This window comes from Eublepharis macularius, chromosome 1 (assembly GCF_028583425.1).
Source record: "Eublepharis macularius isolate TG4126 chromosome 1, MPM_Emac_v1.0, whole genome shotgun sequence".
In the NCBI taxonomy this organism is placed as follows: domain Eukaryota; kingdom Metazoa; phylum Chordata; class Lepidosauria; order Squamata; family Eublepharidae; genus Eublepharis; species Eublepharis macularius.
This window is the reverse complement of record NC_072790.1, coordinates 207,931,618-207,958,644: the sequence shown is the minus strand read 5'-3', so window position 1 is coordinate 207,958,644 and position 27,027 is coordinate 207,931,618. Positions and strand designations below refer to the sequence as shown.

Here is a 27,027-nt window from a genome sequence, read left to right as displayed (position 1 = left end):
TCTTTGGTGGTCTCCCATCCAGGTAATGACTCCCCAGCTTAACTCCCCAGCTCTGATAAGCTCAGGCTAAACTCCCCAGACTCCCCAGCTTAACTCCCAGCTCTGACAAGCTCAGGCTAAGCTGGGATATTTGGGGCACTAACAGGAGGAACCTAATTAAGAAAGTATCTGTGCAGATTAATAAGGGATTCAGACTGAAAAACTGGCCAATAAATTCATTGCCAAGTTATCTAACTAATAAAGACAATTAGAGTCTGGGTAGGGGCCGAAATGTTTTTTCTCCTGTGAATATACTTGCTTCCAGAGATTTTTCCCAAAAAAGGATGAAATTATTAATTGCTCAGCTGGAGCCCATGCCAAAGGACAGCATTTCCAAATGGCAACATGATGCCCTTTTCAGAGCTACAAGCCTCATTAGAGGAAAAGAGTAAGCAGAGGCATTGTCTGTCACATAATATGTCTTTGGTTTTTTGAGTCACACCATCGGTTTCTTTTTATTTCCAGAATGGCTTTGCATTTGTAATCTAGGTACTAGAACAACTAGTACTAGCTCTAGTGTTAGAACTAGATGCCCAGTGTGCTATAGTGGTTAGAATGTCAGACTAGGAACTAGGAGACTCAGTTTCAAAACCCCTCTCTGCCATGGAAGCTTTCTGGGTGACTTTGGGCCAGTTACACTCTTTGAGCCTAACCTACCTCATGGGGATGTTGTGAGGATCAAATGAATGAGGGGAGAAAGATGTAAGCCACTTCAGATTCTCATTGGGGAGAAAGGTGGGGTATGAATGAAGTAAATAAATAAAGAGAACATCTAGGCTCTTTGTGCTACAGCCAGTTCCTCGCTTATGGCCAAGTGATTTTGCCCATATCATCTAATCATGCCTGGACAGAGCCAGCCATAACACAAATAATACTGGTAACTAGTGCTAGTTAAAGTACATTCTTCCTGCCTCCACATGCACACAGGAGCCAATTTGCACACACATCTCACACACACTGTTTTAAAGGTAAGCTTCAGGTCATACGTGTTTTTTTTTATAATATTTTTTATTTTTCAATATCTAACATACAAAACTACTACATACATACATAACCTACAAAACAGTAACTACAAAAGACTACAATAGCACAAGGGATGGGAAGGAAGGGAGAAAAAAGAGAAAGGGAAGGGGGGTGGAGAAAAAGGGGAAGGTAACCTACAAACACTAAACACTACGTTTCAATGCTTTCCCTTCATACTGCCACAGTAAAAAAATAGCTTAATAAAATAGTGACGGAGTGGTTGATCATACAAATTACAAATTACAGTTCAAATTAAATCTTTTTCCCTCCCCTGGGCCTCGGGCGCAATTCCCTCTGCGCAGCTACCGCCGGAGCGCTCATTGCCTCCCCCCTCCCTTCAGGCTTCGGATCCTCTTCTTTTTGCTTGGTATCTGGTCCAAATTCTGGATTTATATCCACAAAATCCCTTAGCTGATCTTCCGAATTAATCTTGTAAGCTTTATCTTTATAACTAAACCCGATTCCTTCCAGGAGTAGCCATTTGTACTTTATGTCCCGTTCCCTCAAAAGAGCTGCCAACATCTTGTACTTAAATCTTTTCTTCCGCACTAAAAATGGAACGTCCTTCAATATCTTGACTTTATTTCCCAGAAAGTCCAATTCCGCATTGTATGAATTATATAGGATACTGTCCCGGACCCTCCTAGATGAAAACTCGATAACAATCTCGCGAGGCAGCTGCCGCTTCGTTGCATATTTTGAAGATGCCCGACGGACTCCCAAAATGGCGCTTTTCACTTCTTCTTTAGTTGCCCTCGCGGGTGTCGCTAAAAGTTCCGAGGCGAGACCCCATAAATCCTCTTTTTCCTCCTCCTTAACATTCTGGAGACGCAAAATGGTTTGTGTTCGCTCCACTTGCAGTCCGATCAGCTGGTTTTCCACCAACTTTAATTCCCTGTTCGTTGCTCTCGTAAGTGACGCACTTTCCCGGGCAAACTTCTCTGCCCCCCCCCGCTGCTTCTTTAATGGCTTTCACATCGCTTTCAATTAAGCCCACCCTTTGATCTGTTTCATTCAGCTTGTCAACAAAGGGTTTTATGGCTTCCATAACCACTCTTTTAACCAGTTCTTCAAGCGTCTCGCCCCTCTGCAAGGCCGCCGTAACTGACTTGCCAAGAGAAGGACTCTGCTTTCTCGCTGCCATTTTAGGGGGGGGGGACCGCCAATCTTCCGAGACTCTATGAGGGGGGAAAAATCCGAGTCTTCTAACCTTCAGACCCCACCACTCCTCACAGCGCTTGTAGTAACAGAAGGGATTCGCTTACTTGCAGGCTTTTCGCCTAATCCTGCTCCTTGCCGTTTTCCATAGCCCGGCAGCACACTAGGTGCCGCGCTCGTCTGCCGGCCTCCATAGGGACAAACGGGCGATTTACCCCCTGCCTCGATCTGTCAGAGGGCTCTTCCCGCCGCGTCCCGGACTCAGACTCCCTGCCTGAGAGTCTGGGGGCTAACCTTTGCAGATCAGCCGCCCAGCCAGGCGGCTCGGCCGCTTCCTCTCGGACCTGCCGAGAGGAGCGTCCGACATGGCTGCGAAAACGAAACCGAATCCAGCTTCAGGTCATACGTTGAAAACAGGTTGAATTTGTGTATCACCCAATAAAACTCAGATTCAATGCATGGCACACATGTAAAGAGATCCTATATCATAGTTAATGCGTATATCTTCCACAATTGTCCCTGCCCCCCAAAATGCCTGTGCAAGTCAAATGTAAAAGTCAGTGAGAGCAATCCTAAACAGGTCTACTCAGAAGTATATCCCATTTTATTCAATGAGGCTCAGAGCCAAAACAGAAGAGATGCCTGACTCATGGAGGACGTGCGTTGGTTTCCCAAAATGTTCCATGGGAAGTGTGGTGAGAAAGAACCTCTGCTAGGGAGAAGAGGGAGAGAATCCCTCTTCTCCCTGGCAGAGGTTCTTTTTCTAGACATCTCATCTAGTCTGCTCAGCTCCCTCTCACCAGCTCCCCTTGCTCCCCTAAAAGCACTCCACAGCCAGAGGGAGGTGAGCATGCTGGCAGCAGCAAGAGGGAGCCGATTGCACCAGCGGTGGTCAGAGGGAGCTGGCAGCGGTGATCAGCTCCTTGTCCCTCTCACAGCTGCCAATGCGCTCGGCTCCCTCTGGTTGCCGAGTGCATTTAGGGGAGCAAGGGGAGCATGCTATGCTTCTTTGCTATGCCAGAAAACCTCCTTCCTACACTAGCTTCCAAAAGGGTATGCTAATAAACTTGACCAATAATGGTTTGGGTTTTTTCTAAGGTTTAATAGAGGGTTTAATCATACAGTGTTGGTTGTACATATAGCTCTGCCCCTCTGTGGATACGTAGTTACAGGGAAGAGAAACTGCCACAACTTTATCCAATCTAGCAATTTTTAAAACATTCTGAAGTGTAAAACAGTGCAAGGTAAAAGTAGTACTAAAACGTCTCTCTCCCTATTAAATAGGGATAGGTGAAGCATATGCAGTAGTTTCCTGCCTTTGGGGCACATGCCACAGATCAAAAACTAGAGCCACTCTGGCAAATGGCACATGCAAAGCATCCATACTCTGCCTTTTTTGATGCATTGTTGACTCTGGTCCAAAGAACTGGAGATTAAGAGCACAGAGCAGTAAAAACAGGCAGGAGAGTGGGTCTCATTTAGTGTATAGATCTCAGCTCCTATTGGAAATGCTGCGACATCCTGCTGCCCATTCCACAAGGCCCTGTGATTTGATCTCCGATTTCTTTCCACGAAATCAAACAGGAATTTCTACTGCCAGTTATTCTCTGTCTTCAAAAAAACCTTTTAAAACTTTTTTTTTTAATTGCCATAATCAGGCAGGCTCTGTGGAACCTCCATATTCAGAGGCAGTATACTTCTGAATACCAGGTGCTGGGGACAAGCAACAGGGTGAGCTTTTAATTTAATGTCATGCTTGTGAGTTTCCCAGTCTCTACTGGCAACCAGACGTTGAACCAGATGGCACTTTGGTCTGATCCAGCAGGACTCATCTTTTGTTCTTATCATGTTTTGCACCTCATTTTTCCTTCCTTTTCGTACATAATAATGATAAAGTTATCATACAAACCAGAGGCATGTGTATAGGTTGGGGGAGAGGAGAGACAATTTTGCCATGGCCTTACATAGTAAAGATTTTTACATTGTCCACAAGGCCTTATGTCTCTGGGTAAATCTTAGTGTGGAGCTATTTCTACCTGTAGGATTCTCTTCATATAATACTAGCATTAAGCTCTTTGTCTATATTTGTATTCTAGTACAACAGAGCTCTTCTTAAGATTTTATGTTCACTGTTACTGACTTGTTGGGCTATTTTTGAACATTTCAGACTGGATGGGCCAAAACAAAATCAAATTCTCAAGGGCACAGGTGGCTGAGTTTTCATTTGCTCTGATAATGCTGCAGCAAAGTACTTTAATGTTTAATACTAAGGGTCACTGTTTAGATAAGATGTTTGAAGAACGCTAGTGTGGTGTAGTAGTTGAACTGTCAGTCTAGGAGCGGGGTGGGGTTCGACTCTTGCTTGCCATTAAACACAGTAGATTACTTGGGGGTAGTCATTATCTCATATCCTAAACTACCGTGAATGATTATGATACGGATTAATGGAAGAGGACAGAACCAAGTATGGCCCCCTGAGTTCCTTGGAGAAAGTACATATCTTCCCAGCATTCCTTCAGTGTAAAGTGAATATGGGGGGGAGGGAGGTTAGGGGCTGGTAAAAGGGGAGAAATGGTTTCACCTTTCCTACCCTGTGCAGTTTTACCCAGGGCTTTTTTTCTGGGAAAAGAGGTGGTGGAACTCAGTGGATTGCCCTTGGAGAAAATGGTCACATGGTTGGTGGCCCCGCCCCCTGATCTCCAGACAGAGGGGAGTTTAGATTGCCGTCTGCACTGCCGAGCGGAGCAGAGGGCAATCTAAACTCCCCTCTGTCTGGAGATCAAGGGGCGGGGCCACCAGCCATGTGACCATTTTCAAGAGGTTCCGGAACTCCATTCCACTGCGTTCCTGCTGAAAAAAAGCCCTGGTTTTACCAGTGATATCCAGCACCTTTCCTCTAGCGCCTGTCTTTTTTCCTTTCCAGAGTTCATAACAGCAAAAACTATGAAGGGTTGGAAATGTTAAATCCATTTTGAAGTAGAATTCTCACCAGTTGTAATTTCCACTTGAAAACTGCTGGGAAGAGCGAGGCAGGGATCCTGTTGTTTTGTCTGATTTAGCCCCCAAATCCTCTTGATTTCAATTGAATGGAAATTGTTTATATGACTGCAGCTACTGGGCCATCATTAGTCATTCTGCTGTTGTCCGTCTGTGTGATATTTTTCTGCGAGGCCTCCTTTCCTGACCAGTTCTTGCATGTTATAGAGAACAATGCATTGCCATTTTCTTTAATGCTACTAATTTAATTGTTCCATGTTTTAATGCTTTTACTCTCATAGTTTTATGGCTGTTAGCAACGGGCTGATATGGCTGGTGGTTGTTCTTTGAATCCATCCCAAACAGCTCCCCTGGGAATTTTGCCTAGAGCACTGGCAATAGCTCATTAGACGCCTTCCAAAGGGAGCTGAATGAAATTGTTCTGAACCACAACCAGGGCTTGAGATAGGGCCACCGGACATCTGTTCCTATGCAGTGCTATCAGCAACACAAGCCACATCCTGTCATACCAGCTGAGATGTGGGGCTTGCCACCTTGCCTTCCAAGGCATAACAATTGCAAAAAATCATAAGCTTTCATATACTTGCAGCCATGGCAATTTAAAGTGCTCCTTCTCATGCTGTTTGCTGTAAAGCAAATGCTTGGGGGATATAAAATGAGATGGATAATGAACCCTCATTGGAATGTGAATGGCCAAACTGAAACGTGCAGAACGCTTTTGATGCTTGTATTTGGATGCTATATTTGAGAGCTCACTTTGGAATGGAAATGGCTGTTCCATTCATCCTGGTGTCAGTTAGAATGCCCATATGAATAGTTTATGCACTGCCTTGATGCTCACATTTGTACATGAACGCCTGATTATTCTTCCTTATGCTGTCAGAGACACTTTGGAATTATATCCATAGAACTGATGAAAAGGTATAACTTTTTCCCTACCTGTGCTGTTCTTCTATCCCTGTACACAGGAATTAAGTCATGCTGAGGCCCTAAATGATGTCAAGTTTTAAAGGCCCCATAGCATTACCAGAAATGGTGTTTTGGTAATGTTTATTAACTTGTCTTGTTTTTTAAAGAACCTGAAGCCAAAAACTGTACCCTACTTAGCTTTAGATATGGGCACAAACCGGAATACGAACCAAAAAACTCCACGAACCGGCTGCTAAGTGGCCAGAAGGGGGCATTTAAACCCCACAAACCACAAACCGGTTCGTGAACTTGCCCCAGTTCATGGAAGTTCCTGGTTCCTGGTTCGTGAAAACACACGAACCACAAACCGCACAGTTCGGTTTTTTCGTGGTTCGTGCCCACTCTACTTGGCTTGCATATATATCCAGCTCTGCTTGTAGAGCTGTGGTCTTTCGTGCTTTTTAGGAAAGAAAGTGGTTGTGGTTGGGGACAGCCTCTCATTTGGTATCCTACAGAGCTATTTATCTGATCAAATCTGAGACAATGCTGGATAGTTTAACCAAAGCTGCCGCTTAAGAAAGAGCAGTGTGAATGCCTATCCTTACCAGGACATATCAGCGCCACATACTCTTGATCAAATCATCCCTTCTTCCTAGGGAACCATGGGAATTAGAGTTTTACAATTGGTATCCATGAAAATTGCTGGCAAGAAGTCTTGTCTGGGGGGATTTAACCCCCCCTCCCCGGGATTGGTTTTTTTTAAAAAGGTTTTCAGGTTTTTCACCAAACTCTGGGGATCCCCCAAGTTTGCAGAACTGTTTTGAGTCAGTTTAGCCCTGATCCATGGATTTATTTATCTGCCGATGGGGCCACACTTGACTATTAGAATATATGTTGATAAGTTGCCCCGAATCCAGCATGTTCATCTCATGGAGGAGAATGCTGCAGACATATCTCCAGTTTTGAAGACTGAATAACGATCTCGAGGCACGGTCAGGCAGAAGGGCCAGCCACTACTCTGTCGGTTGGCTCAGTTTGGTCTGTGAAGCCAGGCCAGAGTTGGATGCTTTACAGAGCCATGTGAGACCTTGTTGGCCTCTTGGGTCACCTGACGAGTACCAAGTCAGTAAGCTGCTGTACCTTCTCTCAGCCAGCTTTATTGGCAATGCTTAAGAGCACAGAACAGTTAGCCAATACTCCTCCCTTCTAAAAGCTGCCCCAGTGGCATAGCAAATAAGGCAATTGGGTCCAGCTGCCAGACTCCTCAGTGCAAAACCCTAATGTCCTACAGGGCCATAGAGTCCATTAAGCAATACTCATAACTGGCAATGATGAATCAGGGAAAATTAGCTTGAGGATTTTTCTCCCTGAAACCATTTCAGCTGTTGAAATTCAAACATCGATTATGTTCTATTTTCCTCTGAGCCACAGCTAAATTATACCCATTTACTTTTTATTCTTGTAGGGTGATATCAAACACTGGAATCAAGCATTTGCCTACCGTTAACCAGATACATTCTTTGCAGAATTTTGTGTTGTAAGTTCTTACTGGATTTTTCTAATATTGGAGGGAGGTTATTTCCCAGACGAGTGGGGTGGAGTATTTTAAAATAGAATTCATTAATATAATAGTCATCCACTTTTGGTTTTACTGTTATTGGTTTTATTATTGCTTTTATTTTATGTTGTGGCTTTATGTTGAGAGCCAGTTTGGTGTAGTGGTTAAGAGCGTGGGACTCTAATCTGGAGAACCGAGTTTGATTCCCCACTCCTCCACTTGAAGCCAGCTGGGTGATGTTGGGTCAGTGACAGTTTCTAGGAGCTCTCTCAGCCCCACCCTCCTCACAGGGTGTTTTGTTGTGGGGATTATAATGACATGCTTTGTAAACCTCTCTGAGTGGGTGTTAAGTCATCCTGAAGGGTGATATATAAATCGAATGTTGTTGTTGTTGTTGTTGTTATACATTTTAAATCTCATTAACCACTCTCAAAAAGAGTCCAGCAGCACCTTTAAGGCTAACCAATTTTATTGTAGCATAAGCTTTCGAGAATCTCTTCGTCAGATGCATGGAGACGAAGAGAACTGTGATTCTCGAAAGCTTATGCTACAATAAAATTGGTTAGTCTTAAAGGTGCTGCTGGACTCTTTTTGATTTTGCTACTACAGACTAACACGGCTAACTCCTCTGGATCTATTAACCACACTGTGTGTCATGAATATAGTGGAAAGATGGGATTAACCCCCAAAATAAATTAATTTATATATCAAATACATATGGGTGCCCCCCCCCAACACATACAACCACAAAAAAGAGGCAATCAAAACTAGGATAAAGGTTTCAGTAACTCAGAGGAGTCTTCCAGGTTTGCAGAAAAACAAAACATTGTGGAGAAATAAAAACTGCATCAGGAACATTGATATCTGTTTATTTGCAAACAAAACAAGGAATAAGAGTTCTCAGTTAGCATTTTGAGTTGCTGTTACTAAGGTGACTGCTGCTCACAGCAACAAATTTTCTGCCTTTGGTTGTACTGTTTAGTGCCCTCTGCCAAGTACAGAGTACCAGGTCACTCATCTGATGTTTTGCAGAGAACACTAAACCTTTCCCTTGATGCTCTGAACCCAACAAGAGGTTGTCAGAGATTGCTCCAACAACCCAGAATGCTGTGATGGCAGTAGCCACAACAAAAAGGAGGAAAAGGTGAATGGGAGAAAAGCGGAGGTCAGAGTGGGGAAAAGCACAGCCAGTGTGGAAAGGGGGGCTGGCAGGGGCACAGTGAGCTAAAGGACAAGGAGGGAAGGAAAGCAGCAGCAGATGTGGAATTGAGGGGTGGGGAAGCCTTCAATCATGGAAGAGCAAGACTGAACTGAAGAAGCAATAGACGGCAGGAAAGGCAAAAGTGAAAATATCACAGTGGGGGACATGAGGACCACTTTTTCCCTCTCCTGTGAGAATCCTTGCAGACCCTCTTTTGCAAATACTAGAGCTGATATATGTATTTAGTGGGATATCTTACTCAGTGTTGAAAATTGCATTCAAACGTCCACTAAAAACTGACAAAAGTTATGTTTCTAAAATTCCAGATTTAGTAATGATTTTTAGTATATGATTTCTAGGAGCCTGGGGTGCCCTCTGCTCAGGGATTTCAGACTCATGTCTACATAAGTAAGGGAATGGCTATATTTTGACTCAAGACATATGACTTATGTCGTAGATGATTGGTCCATATATATGTGTACATGAAGCTGCCTTATACTTACCTGTGCCACAGCCCCTCCCCAGCTGAGTGTTTTGTCTATGGCTTGTAGAGGTTCTCAGGTGGAGAATGGCCTTCCTTAATTACTACTAACTGATCCTTTATCTGAAGATACCAGAGAATGAACATGTAACTTTCTGCGTCCAGAACATGTGTTCTGCCATTGAGCCATAGCTCATGCCTCTCATTTGTGAATAAAAAGAAGGAAGTTTTTTTTTTTTAGTTCAGATAATAAATCCTATGGTCTCTAATATCTGAGATCCTCATGGGAAAATATTAATGCAATATTTTGAATCCTTCTATTGAGTGAACCAAAAGGATTTTTTTCCCTATACGAGTTGCTAGGTATACTCCCAATTCAATGGTGAAAATTTCTTACTTTTAATGTCTCTCTTGAGAGGTTCAAAGCAGAAGATGGGATATACCACTTTGGTCACTTTCTTACTACTCTGTGCCAGCTTTCTTTTACTCTGTTCCAACTTCTTCGAAGCAGAAATAATCTGACTTCAACATTTTGCAATTGTTTAAAATTCCTATGTGCTCCCTCAAATAGCTTTCTTAAAATATTTAAGGAGCAATATTCTAGGAGTTGGGGGGGCGGTGCTGCTACCATGTACCATGGTACCATGTGGCACAATTGTAGGAGCAACCCCTCCAAAAACCCCTTATTTTCAGCACAATGCTAAATAAGTATTTTACCATTTTATTTTGATGTCTTGAATGTGGCTGCTTGTGTGCAGGATAGAGATAATAATAATAACAACAACAACAACAACAAAAGATAACAGATAACAGATAACAGATAACAGATAACAGATAACAGATAATAATAACAGATAGATAATAATATAATAATAACATTTGATTTATATACCGCCCTTCAGGACAACTTAATGCCCACTCAGAGCGGTTTACAAAGTATGCCATTATGATCCCCACAACAAAACACCCTGTGAGGTGGGTGGGGCTGAGAGAGCTCCAGAGAGCCATGACTAGCCCAAGGTCACCCAGACGGCTTCAGATGGAGAAGTGGGGAAATCAAACTCGGTTCTCCAGATTAGAGTCTCGCGCTCTTAACCACTACACCAAACTGGCTCCTGCTTTGCAGATGGGCACAAAACAGAGCACAAACCAAAAAGAACCACGAACTGGCCCGGTTCATGGTTCTCGAACCAGCAGTTCATGGAACCTCCTTTCCACAAACTTCTGAACTGGTATGCTGGTTCGTTTTGTTCATTTTAAAAAGCAAAGGGGCATTAAACTCACCAATCAGCTGCTTGTCGGGGAGCAGCGGGGAAATGACCATTTAAACTGGAGGTGGGGCTTGGCTGGCCAGCCAGAAATTCCCGGCTGGCCAGCCAAGCCCCTCTGTTCAAATGATCAGCTGCTTGTCAGAGATCTCCCCGATAAGCAGCTGATCTGCGGGTTTAAATGCCGTTTTCCGTGCCGCTGCTAAATGGCATGGAAAGGGGCATTTAAACCCTACGTACGAACCACAAACTGGTTTGTGAACTTGCCCCAGTTCGGGGAAGTTCATGGTTTGTGAAAACACACGAACCAGGAACTGAATGGTTCATTTTTTTCATGGTTTGTGCCCACCCCTAGTGCAGGAAGATTCCTATGCACCAGTCACCTCATCATATGAGCAAAAAAAGTTCTTCTATGATGAGCGGGTGGTTTCTGGTCCTAGTCCATATGTCTGTTGATGCATCTGTAGGTTGTATTTCTCCTATTGCTGTGCTTATGAAGCTCTCCTACATGTGTGGATACATTTCTGTATTGACTGACTGTTGACAGCACCTTCACTCTTGTGGGTGCTTAGCACAAGAGAAAATAGGCCAGCGAATGATGCCTGTTTTGCAGATCTCTGGTTTGAATCCCAGTTTGTGAATCCCAGTTCTACAAATTTCCTTATTAAAGTTGTCATTTATTCAAGTCCATAATTGTTTATGATTAAATATTGTTTATGAATGGACTAAAGGAAATTAAACAAGTTCCAGATTACTTTGAAAATCTATCCCCAAAACCTTGGCAGAATTATTATGGCTCTGAAACCAGATAAAATAAAAGTGACCTAACCCTTTAAAATTCTTTTTAAAAGACACAAAAGATACTCTTGATTCAGAGTCAGTGAAGTGGTTTTGCATACGGAGATAACACAGCCTTGATATCTGAGTCTGGTCTCTAATGGCATTATATACCAGCTGCAAAGGTGCATGTTTTAAGATTTGGTGTGTATGTTTTATATCACAGAGATATCCAAGACAACATATATATCCACAAAATTGAAAGAAATGCTTTCCTGGGTCTAAGTGTTTATCGTGTTGATATGTAAGTAGTCTGTTCAGTATAATTGTTGTATTCCTGAGGGTTCCTGTTCCTTGTGTACTTGTGAACTAGCATTTACTTTAAGTAGAGGTTTAAAAAATTAAAGAATTTATTTTATGTATTATTTATAAAATACTGGTAGGTGACACATAATGATTAAAAAAAATGGAAAAGTCTTATGATAACTATAACTGTTGACTTGGATCCACCAGAGCATATTTGCAGCAAAAAGATTTCCATCCACAAAGTGTGACTTTCTCATCTTCCCGTTCCTACTGCAGCACAGAACGCCCCCCCCCCCCATTGTTACTTCTGGGGGTCCCTTTTCCTCCAGGAGCAGTATTTGGGAGAACATTTGGGCTGCAACCCGATGGTACAGGAAAGAAAGTCATGCTCCATAGTTGGAAATCTATAGCTTGGCTATTGCAGTGACATTGTTCAGAGAATTATTATTAGCCCAGAAGTAGCTGGGGGTGGTGGGGAGGCAGCACCATGAATTGTACCTGGAAACAAATTAGAAGCCAGTGCAGATGAGCTAAGACTGGAGTGATATGATTCCTATGACCCACTCCATTCGGCATCTTGGCTGCAGCATTCTGCAGCAATTGAAGCTTCTAAAAAGTTTTCAAAGGTAGCACCACATAGAGCACATTGCAATAGTCCAATCTAGATGTATCCAGTGCATTCACCACAGTGGCTAGATCTTTTCTGCCCAGGAAAGGCCACAGCTGGCTAACCGGTCAAACCTGGTAAAAGGCCCCCTAGCCACAGCTGCCACCTGCTTCTCCAGCAGTAGGCCTGGGTCCAAGAGCACCCCCAAACTACAGACCTGTTCCTTCAAGGTGAGTGTAACCATATCAGGAATAGGTGAAACCTGAAGTCGCAGGTCAGATAGTGCCTCCAGCAGGTCAGACTTCCACAGTGCCTCCAGCACTGGTTTGGGGTTTCTACAGCCTCCCTGGGATCAGCTGTGGGTGCAAGATTGAGCTGAGTATCATCTGCATATTGGTAGCAACCCAGCCCAAATCTCCAGATGACTTCACCCAGCAGTTTCATGTAGATGTTAAAAAGCATAGAGGACAAAATGAAACCTTGTAGAACTCCACAGGAATTCCCCAACACCATCTTCTGGTACCTACCCTCCAGGTAGGACCAGAACCACCGCAAAATGGTACCTCCCAGTCTCAGCCCAAAAAGGCAATCCAGGCCAATCTGCTGTTCACGTACAAGCTGTTTGTGAGGCCCCATTCTAAATGAACAGGTGGTCATTGCAAGCCTCGTTTGTTGCTGTTTGTCAAGCCAGACAGTCTGGGACCTGCAATGAATTCCCTTAGCAACTTAGGCAGGGATTGTCTGAACTCTGTCTGAACTCCTGCTGTTGCACTGGAAACCCCAATCTAAGCCCAATTTAGCTTGATAGGTAGGTCTTCCTTTCAAGTGTGGAGTTCCAAATTTGTTACAACAAGGGAGCAAAGACCAGGGGGCAGGGGGGCTCCCAGCTCTGACTTTGCATACAGTGGAGAGACAGTTGCTGTTGGCATTTTGATAGAGAGAGTGCATTGGAGCTTTGTGTGTGGTGGGATAGGGATCTACCCCTTCAGGTTCCAGGGCTACTGCCAGGCTCTGGGCCAAGCTATTATTTATTATTGGTACCTTTCCTGCTGGCCGCTCAGGTAAGGTTTCTGGGAGTGGTGCAGTAGGGATCTACCCCTTCCAGTCCCAGGGCTGCTGCCAGGCTCTGGGGCCAAGCTATTATTTATTATTGGTACCTTTCCTGGTGCCTGCTCAGGTCAGGTTTCTGGGAGTGGTGCAGTTGGGATCTTGACTTGGATGCTGGCTGGAGGAGAGCCTGCTGGCCCCCACGAACAGCCAACCACGAACATGTTCATGAACTGTTCGTGGCTGTTCATGAGTCTCTGTTCGTGGATGGCAACGAACAATGAACATCATGTTCGGGTTTTTTTGTCTGTTTGTGCCCATCTCTAGTAATAAATCTCCTTCCCTCTCCTTGGTTACTTATACAGAATTTAATATCAACTATTTTACTCATCATTCCCTGTGTTTCATCCTTTTATCTTTATACTAAGTTACCTTAATTAATATTAGTTCTGGCCTCAGTAATCAAAGAAGTTCCTCCATTTTCCCCAAAATTCAACTATTGGTCTATTATGTACATAAGTAGTTAATTTCACCATTGAGGCATAATCATGAACCTTATCTGTCCACTCTGACACTTCAGGAGAGGCATCAGCTTTCCATCTCACTGCGTATAGCACTCTAGCTGCTGTCGCCATGTAATGAAAGAGGTCTTCCTGCTCTTTTCTGAGATTATTTGATAGGATATTTAATAATGTTTTTTTTATTCAACTCAAATCTTTGTTTGAAAATCTTCTGCATCTCTTCATGTATTTTTATCCAGTACTTTTGTGCTTTCTTACAAGTCCGACCCATATGGTAAAATGTTGCATCCATGTACTGACATTTCCAGCCCTGTCTGTTATAGCCCTTAGTAATTTTCACAATGTCTTTAGGGGAGATGTACCATCTTAAAAAAAAATTCTCTTAGTAAATTCTCTGAGAGCCAGTTTGGTGTAGTGGTTAAGAGCACGGGACTCTAATCTGGAGAGCCTGGTTTGATTCCCCACTCCTCCACGAAGCCAGCTGGGTGACCTTGGGCAAGTCACAGTTCTCTGGAGCTCTCTCAGTCCCACCCACCTCACAGGGTGATTGTTGTGGGGTAATAGTAACACCTTGTAAACCGCTCTGAGTGGTCATTAAGTTGTCCTGAAGGACGGTATATAAATCGAATGTTGTTGTTGTTGTTGTTGTTATTATTATTATCAACTGACAGGCTATAAATTTTATATCCTTAGTACATAGATCTAAATGATTTGCCTCATCTGGGAAAGTTAGAAGTTGTCCAGCCACCACCCTTCAATGAAACATGTTCAATGAAACATTTGAGACTAGTCAGTACTCACTAAGATCTCCTGGATCCAGGGTAGGCTTCTTCAAAAGTGGATGCACCACAGCCTGTTTCAAGGTTGGGGCAACCACTCGCTCTCTCAAGGAAGCATTAAGTACCTCTTGGACCCAGTCAACCAGCCCCCACCCTGGCAGATTTAATTAGCCAGGAAGGGCAATGGTCATACTAACAGGTGACAGGCCTCAAACCTCCAATGATCCTGTTCACTTCATCAGACTGAATAAAATGAAAAGTATACCAACAGCCAGACAAGTCAGAACCCTGGCACTCTGGCAGTATGCTTTAAAATGAGCTTTTGTCCATGTCTTATTAGATTTATCCTGAGTATTCCATCACTGTTGCTCTAGCCATCTCCCTTGTCTTTTCATTGCCTGCAACCCCCCCATCCCCACCCCCAATTACACCAAGGGGATACCTGGGTGATAACATCTGAGAGAGGATGCTTGGGAGCGATCATGTGACCTGCCTTGGTCATTTCCTCATTCCAGAGGTCAGCCAGGGAATCAACTGGAGCGCCATATCTACAGGAAAATCCCCAACAGCCTTCAGAAAACTATTTGTATCCATGTGGCACTGGGAGCAGATCATTTTAATAGATCCCCCATCCCTGCAGGGTCTTGGTATCCCTTTAAGTCTAAACCTGAACAGATAGTGATCTGTCCATGACGAACTATCAGCTATCCTTCCACCCTCAGATCACATTCCTCCCACTGAGAACAAAATACCAGATCAAGAGTCTGACCTGCAGAATGTATAGGGCCAGTTACTATCTGAGACAGGCGATAGTTGCCATGTAGGCCATGAAATCCTGAGCTGCTCCCAATAAGACAGCCTCAGCATGAATGTTGAAGTCTCCCAGAACAACCAGCCTAGGGGTCTCACCTATTGCTGTGGATAGTAAAGAGGAAACAAAGAAATAAGGAAGAAGCAATGGTGGGAAAGGATTTAGGATAGAGTACAAGAGAATGGATTAGGTCAGAAGGGGATTAACCAACTCAACTGCAGCCATTTTGCAGTTTGGGGAGAGGCCATGGCTCAGTGGTAGAGCATTGTATTGACATGCAAAAGGTCCCAGGTTCAATCCCCAACATTTCCCAGTAAGTATCAAATTGTAGGTGATGTGAAAACCTCAGCCTGAATTAGGGTTCCCATTCCCCTAGTGGGAGCGGGGGATCTTCCAATCCCATCTTTCACTTCCCACCACCACTTACCTCCCCAGCCAGGGGGAGGGGGCTGGGAACGGGCCTCCCAGGCATGCTCCTGGGGCCAGTGCAACCACATCAGTGATGTCGTTGTGCCACCCTGAGAGTGCTCCTGCACTTCACAGCAGGCCGATTGGGTTCCAAAATGGACTGAATTGGGCCTGTTTGGGGCCCAAATCGGCCCACTGCAACGTATGCATGTGCTCCCTCTCCTTGCATGATGATGTCACTTCCCAGAAGTAACATCATCGCACCACCCTGAGAGCTCCTGCGCTTTGCAAATTGGCCCACTGTGAAACACGCACGTGCTCCTCTGCATTGCACGATAATATCACTTCCTTAACTGAAGTTATCACACCAGTGTGGGATCACGTGCGCACTTTGCATGCGCACAAGAAACATGCAGGAAATGTGAAGGAAGGAAGTGCCGGGTCTCCCTCTCACACCGGGAGAGTAAGGAGACCTGGCAACCCTAGCCTGAGACCCTACAGAGCTGTTGCCAGTCTGAGTAGACAGTACTGACTTTGATGGACCGATGATCTGATTCAATATAAGGCAGTTTCATGTGCTCATGTACAGTTGCCCCTTCCCCATTCCTTTCAGGCAAGCAAGAGAAATAGTGCTTGTGCATTTTCCTTAGGACTAAAGACTTACTTCTTAAAATGAAAACTGGGAATGGAGAGATAAGACATAACATATCAGGGGGGAGCATTGCCCTCCAATGCTCCCTCCTCCATAGTGATGCTGGGCCTTCCTAAGCCTCTTTAGCTTACCCAGCATTTCCTTTTTTGCAGTACCTGGTGGGAGCTGGTGCCACCAATTTCCATCTAGTTTGGTTTCACAGCCTCAGAAACATGCCTCAGTTCCAAATGAACCAGATTGCAAAAACTGAGAAAGGAAAGAAGAGTTCACTGACCTTCCCTTCCCTTTCTGTCCTTTTTCTTTTATTTTCTTTTTTGTTAAGCATCGCAACATGGAACAAATTTAAAAATTAATGATGCCCAGGATATTCTCTCTTTACACTTGCAAAGATAGTCCCCCATCATTCAAATGATGCTTTAAAGGACAGCAGGGCCTCTTCATATTTCCAGTCGGCTGCAGACATTCCATTACTCAAACAAACAATGGCTAGAGCCACTGATAATCTGGTATACTTGTGCATAACATTAAGATATTGTTATAGGCTTCTTCTCAGGGTAGTGTCGTGCCGTGTGCTTAGAAGCCTTCTTGTGGTGTGGGAACAATTGGGTTTCTTAATGAAGCAGCATGCATCCCTGATTTGTTTTTTATGGGATGTGCTTATCTACATTAATAAAAATAAATGCCTGCTCTCTAGTATAATCACGGGGATGGTCACTATTTGTTTGAAGCTTCCATGAGCCTCATTCACAGACAGTGGTTCTATTATTCAGGGACATGCCAAACTGCTGTGCAGATCCGAGTTCTGACTTAAAACACTGCAGTTTTGATTCCTCCCTCAGCTTGCCAAATGGCTGTATATTCTTAACTCTGATTTATATGCACCCTGAAAAGGTACAAAGACAGTTAGAGGTGTGAGGGTGGAATATGGTATAGATTATAAAACAATTACAGGGAACAGAGAGCAACCGTGGTGCAGCCTTCAGTTTACAAATAAGGCCTTCTCCACCTCCTTCGGTGTGCAATGTGAAGGTGACAAGAGGGGAGGGCACCATTTGTAGCACTGAGGCTTCCAGCTTCACTGAGACCCTGATTGCTCAGGCCACAGATCAGATCCTCCCTTCCATTTTCTAGCCCATTTTGAAGGAGGTTTGAAATGTAAAATGGAAGACCTTGTTCATATTGAATGAGGGAGGGGATCCATTTTCCTTCCTTGTGAAGTGCAAGCCATTTTCCACAAGTAGATTCTTTTGTTTTACACCCTATAATCTCTTGAGTGTGACCAATAAAGGAAAAGGTAAAGGTAGTCCCCTGTGCAAGCACCGAGTCATTACTGACCCATGGGGGGACGTTGCATCACAACGTTTTCTTGGCAGACTTTTTGTTACAGGGTGGTTTGCCATTGCCTTCCCCAGTCATCAGTGTGACCAATATAAAGTGGCAAATGCAAGTGATATCTTTTACTGTCTGGCAAATCCTGTCAGGAAGTCACTGGCTGGTTAATGACTTCCCCATCTGAAGTTTCTCTCAAAGGCTGGACCTTAGGGTGTCCACTTCCTGGTGGGTTTTCTCTCCTTTGCACCTCCTTTGGCTTCTCACAAGGGATTGTGTCAGAGAGTCTGCTATGAGCATTCCCCCCTCCCCCCTTTTTTTGCTGGCTTGTCACCTCCAAAGGGGTTACGGAAGGTTTCCTGGTAAGCTCTGATCAGCTTTGACACACATTGAAGATGTGACACCACAGGGCACGTGCCTTTCGCAGTCAAAAGGGTAATCTCTCCAACCATGACCATAATTGATTTCTGTGTCAACCTTAGCACACCCTCTCGGACCTTAGATAAGCATATCGCTTGAATGGGCAGCTTTCGCTCTGGATTAGAGGCCGAGTGTGGAGGTTTTCTGACACTTTAATTAAATGATTCATTGTCAACCCATCACTCAAGCCTGCCACTTTGAGTTAAGAGTGGATGAGCCTTGCGGAGTCACAATAGGAGCAGAGAAGGCAAATTATGCAGTGGAAGTGATAAATATAACTGACTGTAGGAGATTGTTTGGGACTGAGCTAAGAGTAAGAGAGGGAAAGACACATTAAGCTTCTTTGTGCCTCAGGAAAAAAATCCCAGCAAGCTCTGGGGTTGTGTGAGCACAGGATGCCTGGTTATTATTGTCATTTCATCGTTTATGTATCACTCGGAGTGTCAAAAGAACTTTATTCGTTTTAACTCATTAAATGCGGTTCTCAGACCATAAAAGTTCTTCAGGCTTACATCTTTATAGAGGGGAAACTGATACTGTGACATAGTAACTTACTTGTCTCAGGGCTCCCCAGCAGAGATAATAGCAGCAAGGAGTGAAGTAAAACAGAAACAAAATTCCCCCCAGAAATTTGAAATTCGATAGCATTTCAAACATTTAAATGTTTTGATAAATGAATTACATTTGACTATCGAAAATGGTTGGATATTTAGGATATTCAAATTTAGAGGATGCTTTTGAAAAAACTTAAAATATTAATTTCATACATTTTAAGGCCATAATTGCTGTGTTCACGGCTTTTCCCCTGGTTTAAAAAATAGAAGAAATCTAATATCCATAACTGGAAATATTGAACATTAAACATAAATTCAAATACTTGAAGAATTACCTTCTCCCAATTCATTGTAGCTGAGCCTCAGACATATAATGCTGCCTTATATTGAGCCAGATAATTGGTCCATCTTGGTGTCCCCTTAGCAAAATCTGGAGATATTTTCAGCCCTGCTGCCTGAGATCTTTCAGAGGAAGACTGCAGGGATTGAATCTGGAACCTTCTGCATGCAAAATATTGTTCTGATTGTCTTAACTTTGGGAGTTAATGGTAACTTATTAGGCTGTTGGCTGAGGCAAGTCTTGAACAGTAGGTCTCCTTGTTCATAGTTTACATTTTTAGCCACTGTATATAATCAGCTCTTAGCATTCCAACACTCAACCCAGTAAACCATAAATCCTGTTGCTGGAACATCATGCAAACCAATGAGAATGTTAGTCATCTGATTATTGTCAAGCCACTCAAGAGATGGAACAATTTCACTGGTTCTCTTCTTTTGTCAGATGCACCCCCAAAATTATGCCTGCCTTCAACTCAGGATAGGGTATGAATGGAGCAAAGGGTCTCCAGGGTCTCCAGTCAGTGTATGGTGGAGGAAAGCTTATTATTGCTGCATGTATTTGGTCCAGAGCTCAGCTTCAGCCCCATGGAAAATTCAATGGCTTCTGCGCTCCCCTTATAGCTCCCCTGCTCTGACCGGGACTACAATTTCCTTTCCGTGTCTTTGATCAGAAACTGGTTTGAAAGGTTAGTGGAGGTTGGAGGTGTGAGATAGAGTTACTAAATCCAGTAGCCTAGTTTTCATAATATGCAAATTGTTGGGCAATTATGAAACTCAAGCTAATTAACTGTTGTGCTATGTATCATTTGCTTTCCATCTTCTCTTGTTCACTGCCACCAAAAATGGGCAAAGTTCATAGAAATGTCTCTCTACCTTTTGTAATCATCCTCCCTCATTTATTTCTTCCTTGCAGATATTTCAGTTTTGATCACCCTCTCATTTTATTAAGGAATTTTATCTATGGCAGATGCTTTGAAGAGCACTTAGGGAAATGTAAACTCACATTGTTTGGGTCATTGCCTTTATTTAAGGCTTCTTTATGGTTTAAATCTGACCATCTTTGAGTGGGCAGGGAGGGATTTTCACTGAATTCAAGTAATCATTTCAGAGAATGTATAACTTCCAACTGTAGTGAACTATGTTTTTAATTATTAATTTTTGACACAAGCTGACTTTTTAGATTATAAAATATATTTATTTATCCATATTACAGAAGACTGAATCAAAATGGAATACAAGAGATTGAAAACTATGCCTTCAATGGGACTATCTTGTTTGACCTGTAACTATTATTTATTTATTTCTTCTTTGACTATTTGCAAGAAGTTTGTGGGATACATTTACTGCAGAAATGATATTCATTTCAGTTTTTAATATGATTACTTTTAATATTGTTCCTTGTTCATCTATTTCCTGACCATGTAAATTGAGGCTTTTAAAGAAAATTGAATGTATTTGTTTGTTTATTTGTTTATTTATTTGTTTATCTATTTGATTTATACCCTGCCCTCCCCACAGATGGGCTCAGGGCAGCTAACAACATTTAAAAATACATTAAAAGTCACAAAACCATAAAATCAATAATAATTTTTTTAAAGTCATTAAAATAGTTCAGGAGCAAGCTATTTAAATAAATATTGGGAGTCTGTATATGGGCATTACTCAGTCTTTATCTGAATTTGGTTGAAATACATGTAGACAACTGCAGATGGAGATTGGGAGTTCATGAAGGACATGACACAGTCTTTATTATTCATCAAGTAAAATTGCCAGATGAAATCCAGAACAATACCAGACCTTAGGGATAGGGGGGCAGCACTAACCTTTTTCTTACAAGATCAAGATGGGTAGCCATGTTAGTCTGTCTGTAGCAGTAGAAAAGAGCAAGAGTCCAGTAGCACCTATAAGACTAACAAATTTTGTGGTAGGGTAGGAAAGCTCATGAGCTTATAGGTGCTACTGGACTCTTGCTCTTTTCTACTTTTTCTTACATTCGTGCATGTGCTCCTGGCAAGCATGATGGTGTCACTACAGGAAGTGATGTCACCACTTCTGCACACTGCAGCTGGCTGACCACTCCCAGGCAGCACTATGCAGCTGCAGGAGGCCAGCTGGGCACCTGAGTTGGCTAGCTACTCCCAGGTGACACTGCACAGCTGCAAGAGGTTAGCCAGGTGGCCCACTCCCACTGGTGCCACACAGGAGGGAGGCCAGGTGCCTGGGCAAGACAATGGAACTGCCAGGGGGGGTCAGGTGTCCAGAATTTGGGGGATATTTCCCCTGGACAGTCCCTCAAAATATTGGACTGTCAGAGGAATATCAGACACCTGGCAACCCTACCACCAAACCCCAACAGTTTATTCTTGAAACTCTGCTGCCCTGAAGCATTTGTGTTCAGCACAAGCAAACTACCTGTGTTCATCTTGGATGAAGATCAGCTGAGACAAGATGGAGATCATGAATCTCCCAGCATCCTTTAAAGAGCAGTTTTAGCCCTGCAGGGAAGACAGAGAGGCTCATTTCTTCCACTCTCACGTGATTTCACTAATCAAAACCACCCTCACCTCCACACTGTTCTTAGCCCTTTAAAGGGGTAAAAATACACATGCACTCCTTTGCCTATCTGGTCTGTTTTGACTCTTATTGCTCTGCCAATTCCAGTCTTCAGTGGTGAAGACTGGTGTGATGGGCTTGGTTTGAATTCTTCTGCTGAGTTCAAAGAAATCCCCTGTGATAGGTACAACAGTGGAAGATAGCAGGGCAGGCCAGAGAGAAAGAGCCTTCACATCAATTCTCCCGTTGAGAAGGACAGCACAGTGGGAGAAAGGGTGGTACAGGGAATGCATCTCCTTGCCTGTACTTCTCCATTCCTCCCCTCCTCTCTTGCATGTCCCTGCTTGGTTTACTTATTTCCTACATCTGTATTGTGATCAAAGATGCAGAGGAGTTAGCCGTGTTAGTCTGTGGTAGCAAAATCAAAAAGAGTCCAGTAGCACCTTTAAGACTAACCAATTTTATTGTAGCATAAGCTTTCGAGAATCAAGTTCTCTTCATCAGATGCATGGTACAGAAACTGGTTTCTGTACCATGCATCTGACAAAGAGAACTTGATTCTCGAAAGCTTATGCTACAATAAAATTGGTTAGTCTTAAAGGTGCTACTGGACTCTTTTTGATTGTGATCAAAATAATCCTTATAAATCATGTTTGAACGTAAGAAAGTCTGCATTCTAGCAAAGAGCATGTCTGTCATTTCCTAGATCAAAAGAAAATCTCTTTTCAGTAAACTTCCTTATGGTTCCCTATTCTGTGTTCCTCCCCTCACACAAATAAAAACAATCTGTAATAAAGTACACTGGGAAATATGTAGATCAGTAAATCATGGGCGTTTCCACACTGCCTATAAGTAGCGTGAGACTCACGGAAGGCTGCCGGCTTCCTCGCACGATTTTTGATTCCATCTGTTTACAAAACGCTACAAACTGTGATTTATGGCGTTTTGTAGTCACATGGTGTTAAAAATCGCGCGAGGAAGCCGGCAGCCTTCCATGAGTCTCACGCTACTTATAGACAGTGTGGAAACGCCCATGGTTGTAATAATATTATGCACTTTAGTGTTCTTCTGAATTGATTGAGCATAATAATTGTGTATTATTTGACATTTTCTCTGGGAACAACACAGAGGTTTGAAATGCATTAATTGTGAATTTTAGAAATTTTTAAAACATTTTTTCAGTAAATATTTTTTGCACTGACTAGTTTTCTCTTTTTCTCATGGAGGAGTGGCCCATCTTCAGGCTACTTTTGTGACCTACTACCAGGGCTTTTATTCAGCTGGAACACGGTAGAATGGAGTTGCGGAACCTCTTGAAAATGGTCACATGGCTGGTGGCCCTGCCCTCTGATCTCCAGACAGAGGAGAGTTTAGATCACCCTCCGCAGCAGGTGGAGGGCAATCTAAATGCCCCTCTGTCTGGAGATCGGGGGCGGGGCCACCAGCCATGTGACCATTTTCGCCGAGGGTGATTTAAACTTTTAAAAACTCCCCCCTTGTTCCAGCTGACCCAAAGTGACGTCATTGTTCCTGGGAGCATGCGCGCACTTTGCGCACGTGCATGTGGTACCAGGGGCACCACCTCCCACCAAGAGTTGCCCCCTGAGCTGGCAATCCATTGAGTTCCACCACTAGGGGTGTGCAAGGAAAAAACTTTCGGCTTTCTTGTTTCGGGATTACCCGAAACAAGATTCTCTACCGTTAAAGCCGAAAGCCGAAACAAGAATCTCTTTCGGGATTCGGGATTCGGGATTCTTTCGGCATTCTTTCGGCATTCTTTCGGGTTTTTTTTTTTGGGAAAATGCCTCCGTCTTTCAGGACGCCTGGAGGAGGCATTTTCCCACCGAATAAGCCCAAAATTGGTGGGGACCTTCCTCTAACCCTTCTCTAACAACCACCCAGGTTTCAGACAGATTGGACTTTGGGGGGCCATGTTATGGCCCCCCAAAGCAGGTCCCCCCATCCTCCCATAAGAAAGCGAAGGAGCAGCATATTGTTAGCATGCTGCTGCTGATCTTTCTTCATTATTTCCTATGGGGAAAAAATGAAGAGGCAGGCTTCCTTTGCCAGGGGTGGCATTTTGCATGCAAAATGCCCCCCTACCCTCAGGGGCCCTTCTCCCACCCCTCCTCCCACCCCCCACCAAGGCTCAGCCTGCTCCCACTTGGGGGGGCCATTTCATGGCCTCCCCAAGTAGGTGCTCTAATCTCTACCACTGACAGCTGGGGGAGGCTTGTGTTGCCAGGGGTGGCATTTTGCATGCAAAATGCCCCCCAACCCTCTGGGGCCCTTCTCCCACCCCTCCTCCCACCCCCCACCAAGGCTCAGCCTGCTCCCACTTGGGGGGGCATTTCATGGCCTCCCCAAGTAGGTGCTCTGCTCTCATCTCTACCACTGACAGCTGGGGGAGGCTTGTGTTGCCAGGGGTGGCATTTTGCATGCAAAATGCCCCCCAGCCCTCTGGGGCCCTTCTCCCACCCTTCCTCCCACCCCCCACCAAGGCTCAGACTGCTCCCACTTGGGGGGGCCATTTCATGGCCTCCCCAAGTAGGTCCTCTCAGCCCCTAAAGTCCACCCCTTACAGCCCCACACAAACCCAATTCCCCCCCAGCTGCCACACACAGACCCAAATCCCCACATTAGCCCCTCACAGACCCAAATCCACCCCCACCTGCCCTACACCCATAACCCCAGGAACAGGCTGGCAAAGGCCAGCCCTCTCCCTTTGTTCCCTATGCTGGGAACTTCTAAACTCTCTTTCCCTGGGCAATTCTGCACAGCCCAGGGGTGCCACAATGGTGGGCACACTTCTGAGTGCCAGCTGGTCCCTGTGAAAGAGCACCTGAACCACAGACACCCTCCCTCAAATTCCCCCACCACCTACAGAGATGGCTGGCCAGCCAGCCCCATTGTTCCCTATGATGGGAACCAACTGCACAACAAAGAATAAAACAAGAACAACACAAAATAAAGTTTTAAAAAAATTATATTCTCCCTTCCAAAGTACAAGTAGGCAAAGCATTATGACACATTACACCAGCAGTCCCCCACACAGAAAAATTAAAACAAAACTCACTTAACATCAGAGAATCACAAAGCATGATTCCTGTCAAAAACACTTTATTTCTTGAACAGCTTTAGGTTACACAGCAGGGGGGAACACCAAAGGGCATGGCAGCACTATCTTACACAAAAATAACACAACTCGCTTCACATTAAAGAATCACCCCAAAAAATTGCTGTCAAAAGCACTTTATTTCTGTAACTGCTTTAGGAAGGCACCACAGAGCAGGAAAGCAGTGTACTACACAAAAATAACACAACTCACTTCACATCAGAGAATCACACAAACACAATTGCTGTCAAAAACGGTGAAGTGGGTTGTATTATTTTTTGCAGTACATTGCTATCATGCCCTGTTGTGCCCTCCTACTGTGTAACCTAAAGCTGTTCAAGAAATAAAGTGTTTTTGCCAGGAATTGTGTTTTTGTGATTCTCTGATGTTAAGTGAGTTGTGTTATTTTTGTGTAAGATAGTGCTGCCATGCCCTTTGGTGTTCCCCCCTGCTGTGTAACCTAAAGCTGTTCAAGAAATAAAGTGTTTTTAACAGGAATTGTGCTTTGTGATTCTCTGATGTGAAGTGAGTTGTGTTATTTTTGTGTAAGATAGTGCTGCCATGCCCTTTGGTGTTCCCCCCTGCTGTGTAACCTAAAGCTGTTCAAGAAATAAAGTGTTTTTGACAGGAATCATGCTTTGTGATTCTCTGATGTTAAGTGAGTTTTGTTTTAATTTTTCTGTGTGGGGGACTGCTGGTGTAATGTGTCATAATGCTTTGCCTACTTGTACTTTGGAAGGGAGAATATAATTTTTTTAAAACTTTATTTTGTGTTGTTCTTGTTTTATTCTTTGTTGTGCAGTTGGTTCCCATCATAGGGAACAATGGGGCTGGCTGGCCAGCCATCTCTGTAGGTGGTGGGGGAATTTGAGGGAGGGTGTCTGTGGTTCAGGTGCTCTTTCACAGGGACCAGCTGGCACTCAGAAGTGTGCCCACCATTGTGGCACCCCTGGGCTGTGCAGAATTGCCCAGGGAAAGAGAGTTTAGAAGTTCCCAGCATAGGGAACAAAGGGAGAGGGCTGGCCTTTGCCAGCCTGTTCCTGGGGTTATGGGTGTGGGGCAGGTGGGGGTGGATTTGGGTCTGTGAGGGGCTAATGTGGGGATTTGGGTCTGTGTGTGGCAGCTGGGGGGGAATTGGGTTTGTGTGGGGCTGTAAGGGGTGGACTTTAGGGGCTGAGAGGACCTACTTGGGGAGGCCATGAAATGGCCCCCCCAAGTGGGAGCAGTCTGAGCCTTGGTGGGGGGTGGGAGGAAGGGTGGGAGAAGGGCCCCAGAGGGCTGGGGGGCATTTTGCATGCAAAATGCCACCCCTGGCAACACAAGCCTCCCCCAGCTGTCAGTGGTAGAGATGAGAGCAGAGCACCTACTTGGGGAGGCCATGAAATGCCCCCCCAAGTGGGAGCAGGCTGAGCCTTGGTGGGGGGTGGGAGGAGGGGTGGGAGAAGGGCCCCAGAGGGTTGGGGGGCATTTTGCATGCAAAATGCCACCCCTGGCAACACAAGCCTCCCCCAGCTGTCAGTGGTAGAGATTAGAGCACCTACTTGGGGAGGCCATGAAATGGCCCCCCCAAGTGGGAGCAGGCTGAGCCTTGGTGGGGGGTGGGAGGAGGGGTGGGAGAAGGGCCCCTGAGGGCTGGGGGGCATTTTGCATGCAAAATGCCACCCCTGGCAAAGGAAGCCTGCCTCTTCATTTTTTCCCCATAGGAAATAATGAAGAAAGATCAGCAGCAGCATGCTAACAATATGCTGCTCCTTCGCTTTCTTATGGGAGGATGGGGGGACCTGCTTTGGGGGGCCATAACATGGCCCCCCAAAGTCCAATCTGTCTGAAACTTGGGTGGTTGTTAGAGAAGGGTTAGAGGAAGGTCCCCACCAATTTTGGGCTTATTCGGTGGGAAAATGCCTCCTCCAGACGTCCTGGAAGACGGAGGCATTTTCCCATTGAAAAGCCGAAAGAAAGCCGAAAGAATCCCGAAACGTTTCGGCTTTTTTCTTTCGGCTACCCGAAACGTTTCGGCATTCCCCGAAACGTTTCGGCATTCCCCGAAAGAAGCCGAAACACTTTTGTTTCGGCATTCTTTCGGCATTCTGAATGCCGAAACGCACATCCCTATCCACCACTTTTCCTAGAAAAAAAGCCCTGCCTCCTATAGACAATGTCAGGCATAGTTACATT

General features: G+C 44.5%; 1 protein-coding gene across 1 annotated transcript in view; it reads left to right on the top strand.

The window, feature by feature from the left end:
* Nucleotides 1–27,027, top strand: part of FSHR (follicle stimulating hormone receptor) — a 156,170-nt gene that overhangs the window by 104,640 nt on the left and 24,503 nt on the right. The window contains exons 5-7 of the mRNA XM_054982763.1: nt 7,592–7,663; nt 11,638–11,715; nt 20,398–20,466. Of these exons, the coding sequence (XP_054838738.1) occupies nt 7,592–7,663; nt 11,638–11,715; nt 20,398–20,466 (219 nt within the window). The remainder of the gene's footprint in view (nt 1–7,591; nt 7,664–11,637; nt 11,716–20,397; nt 20,467–27,027) is intronic.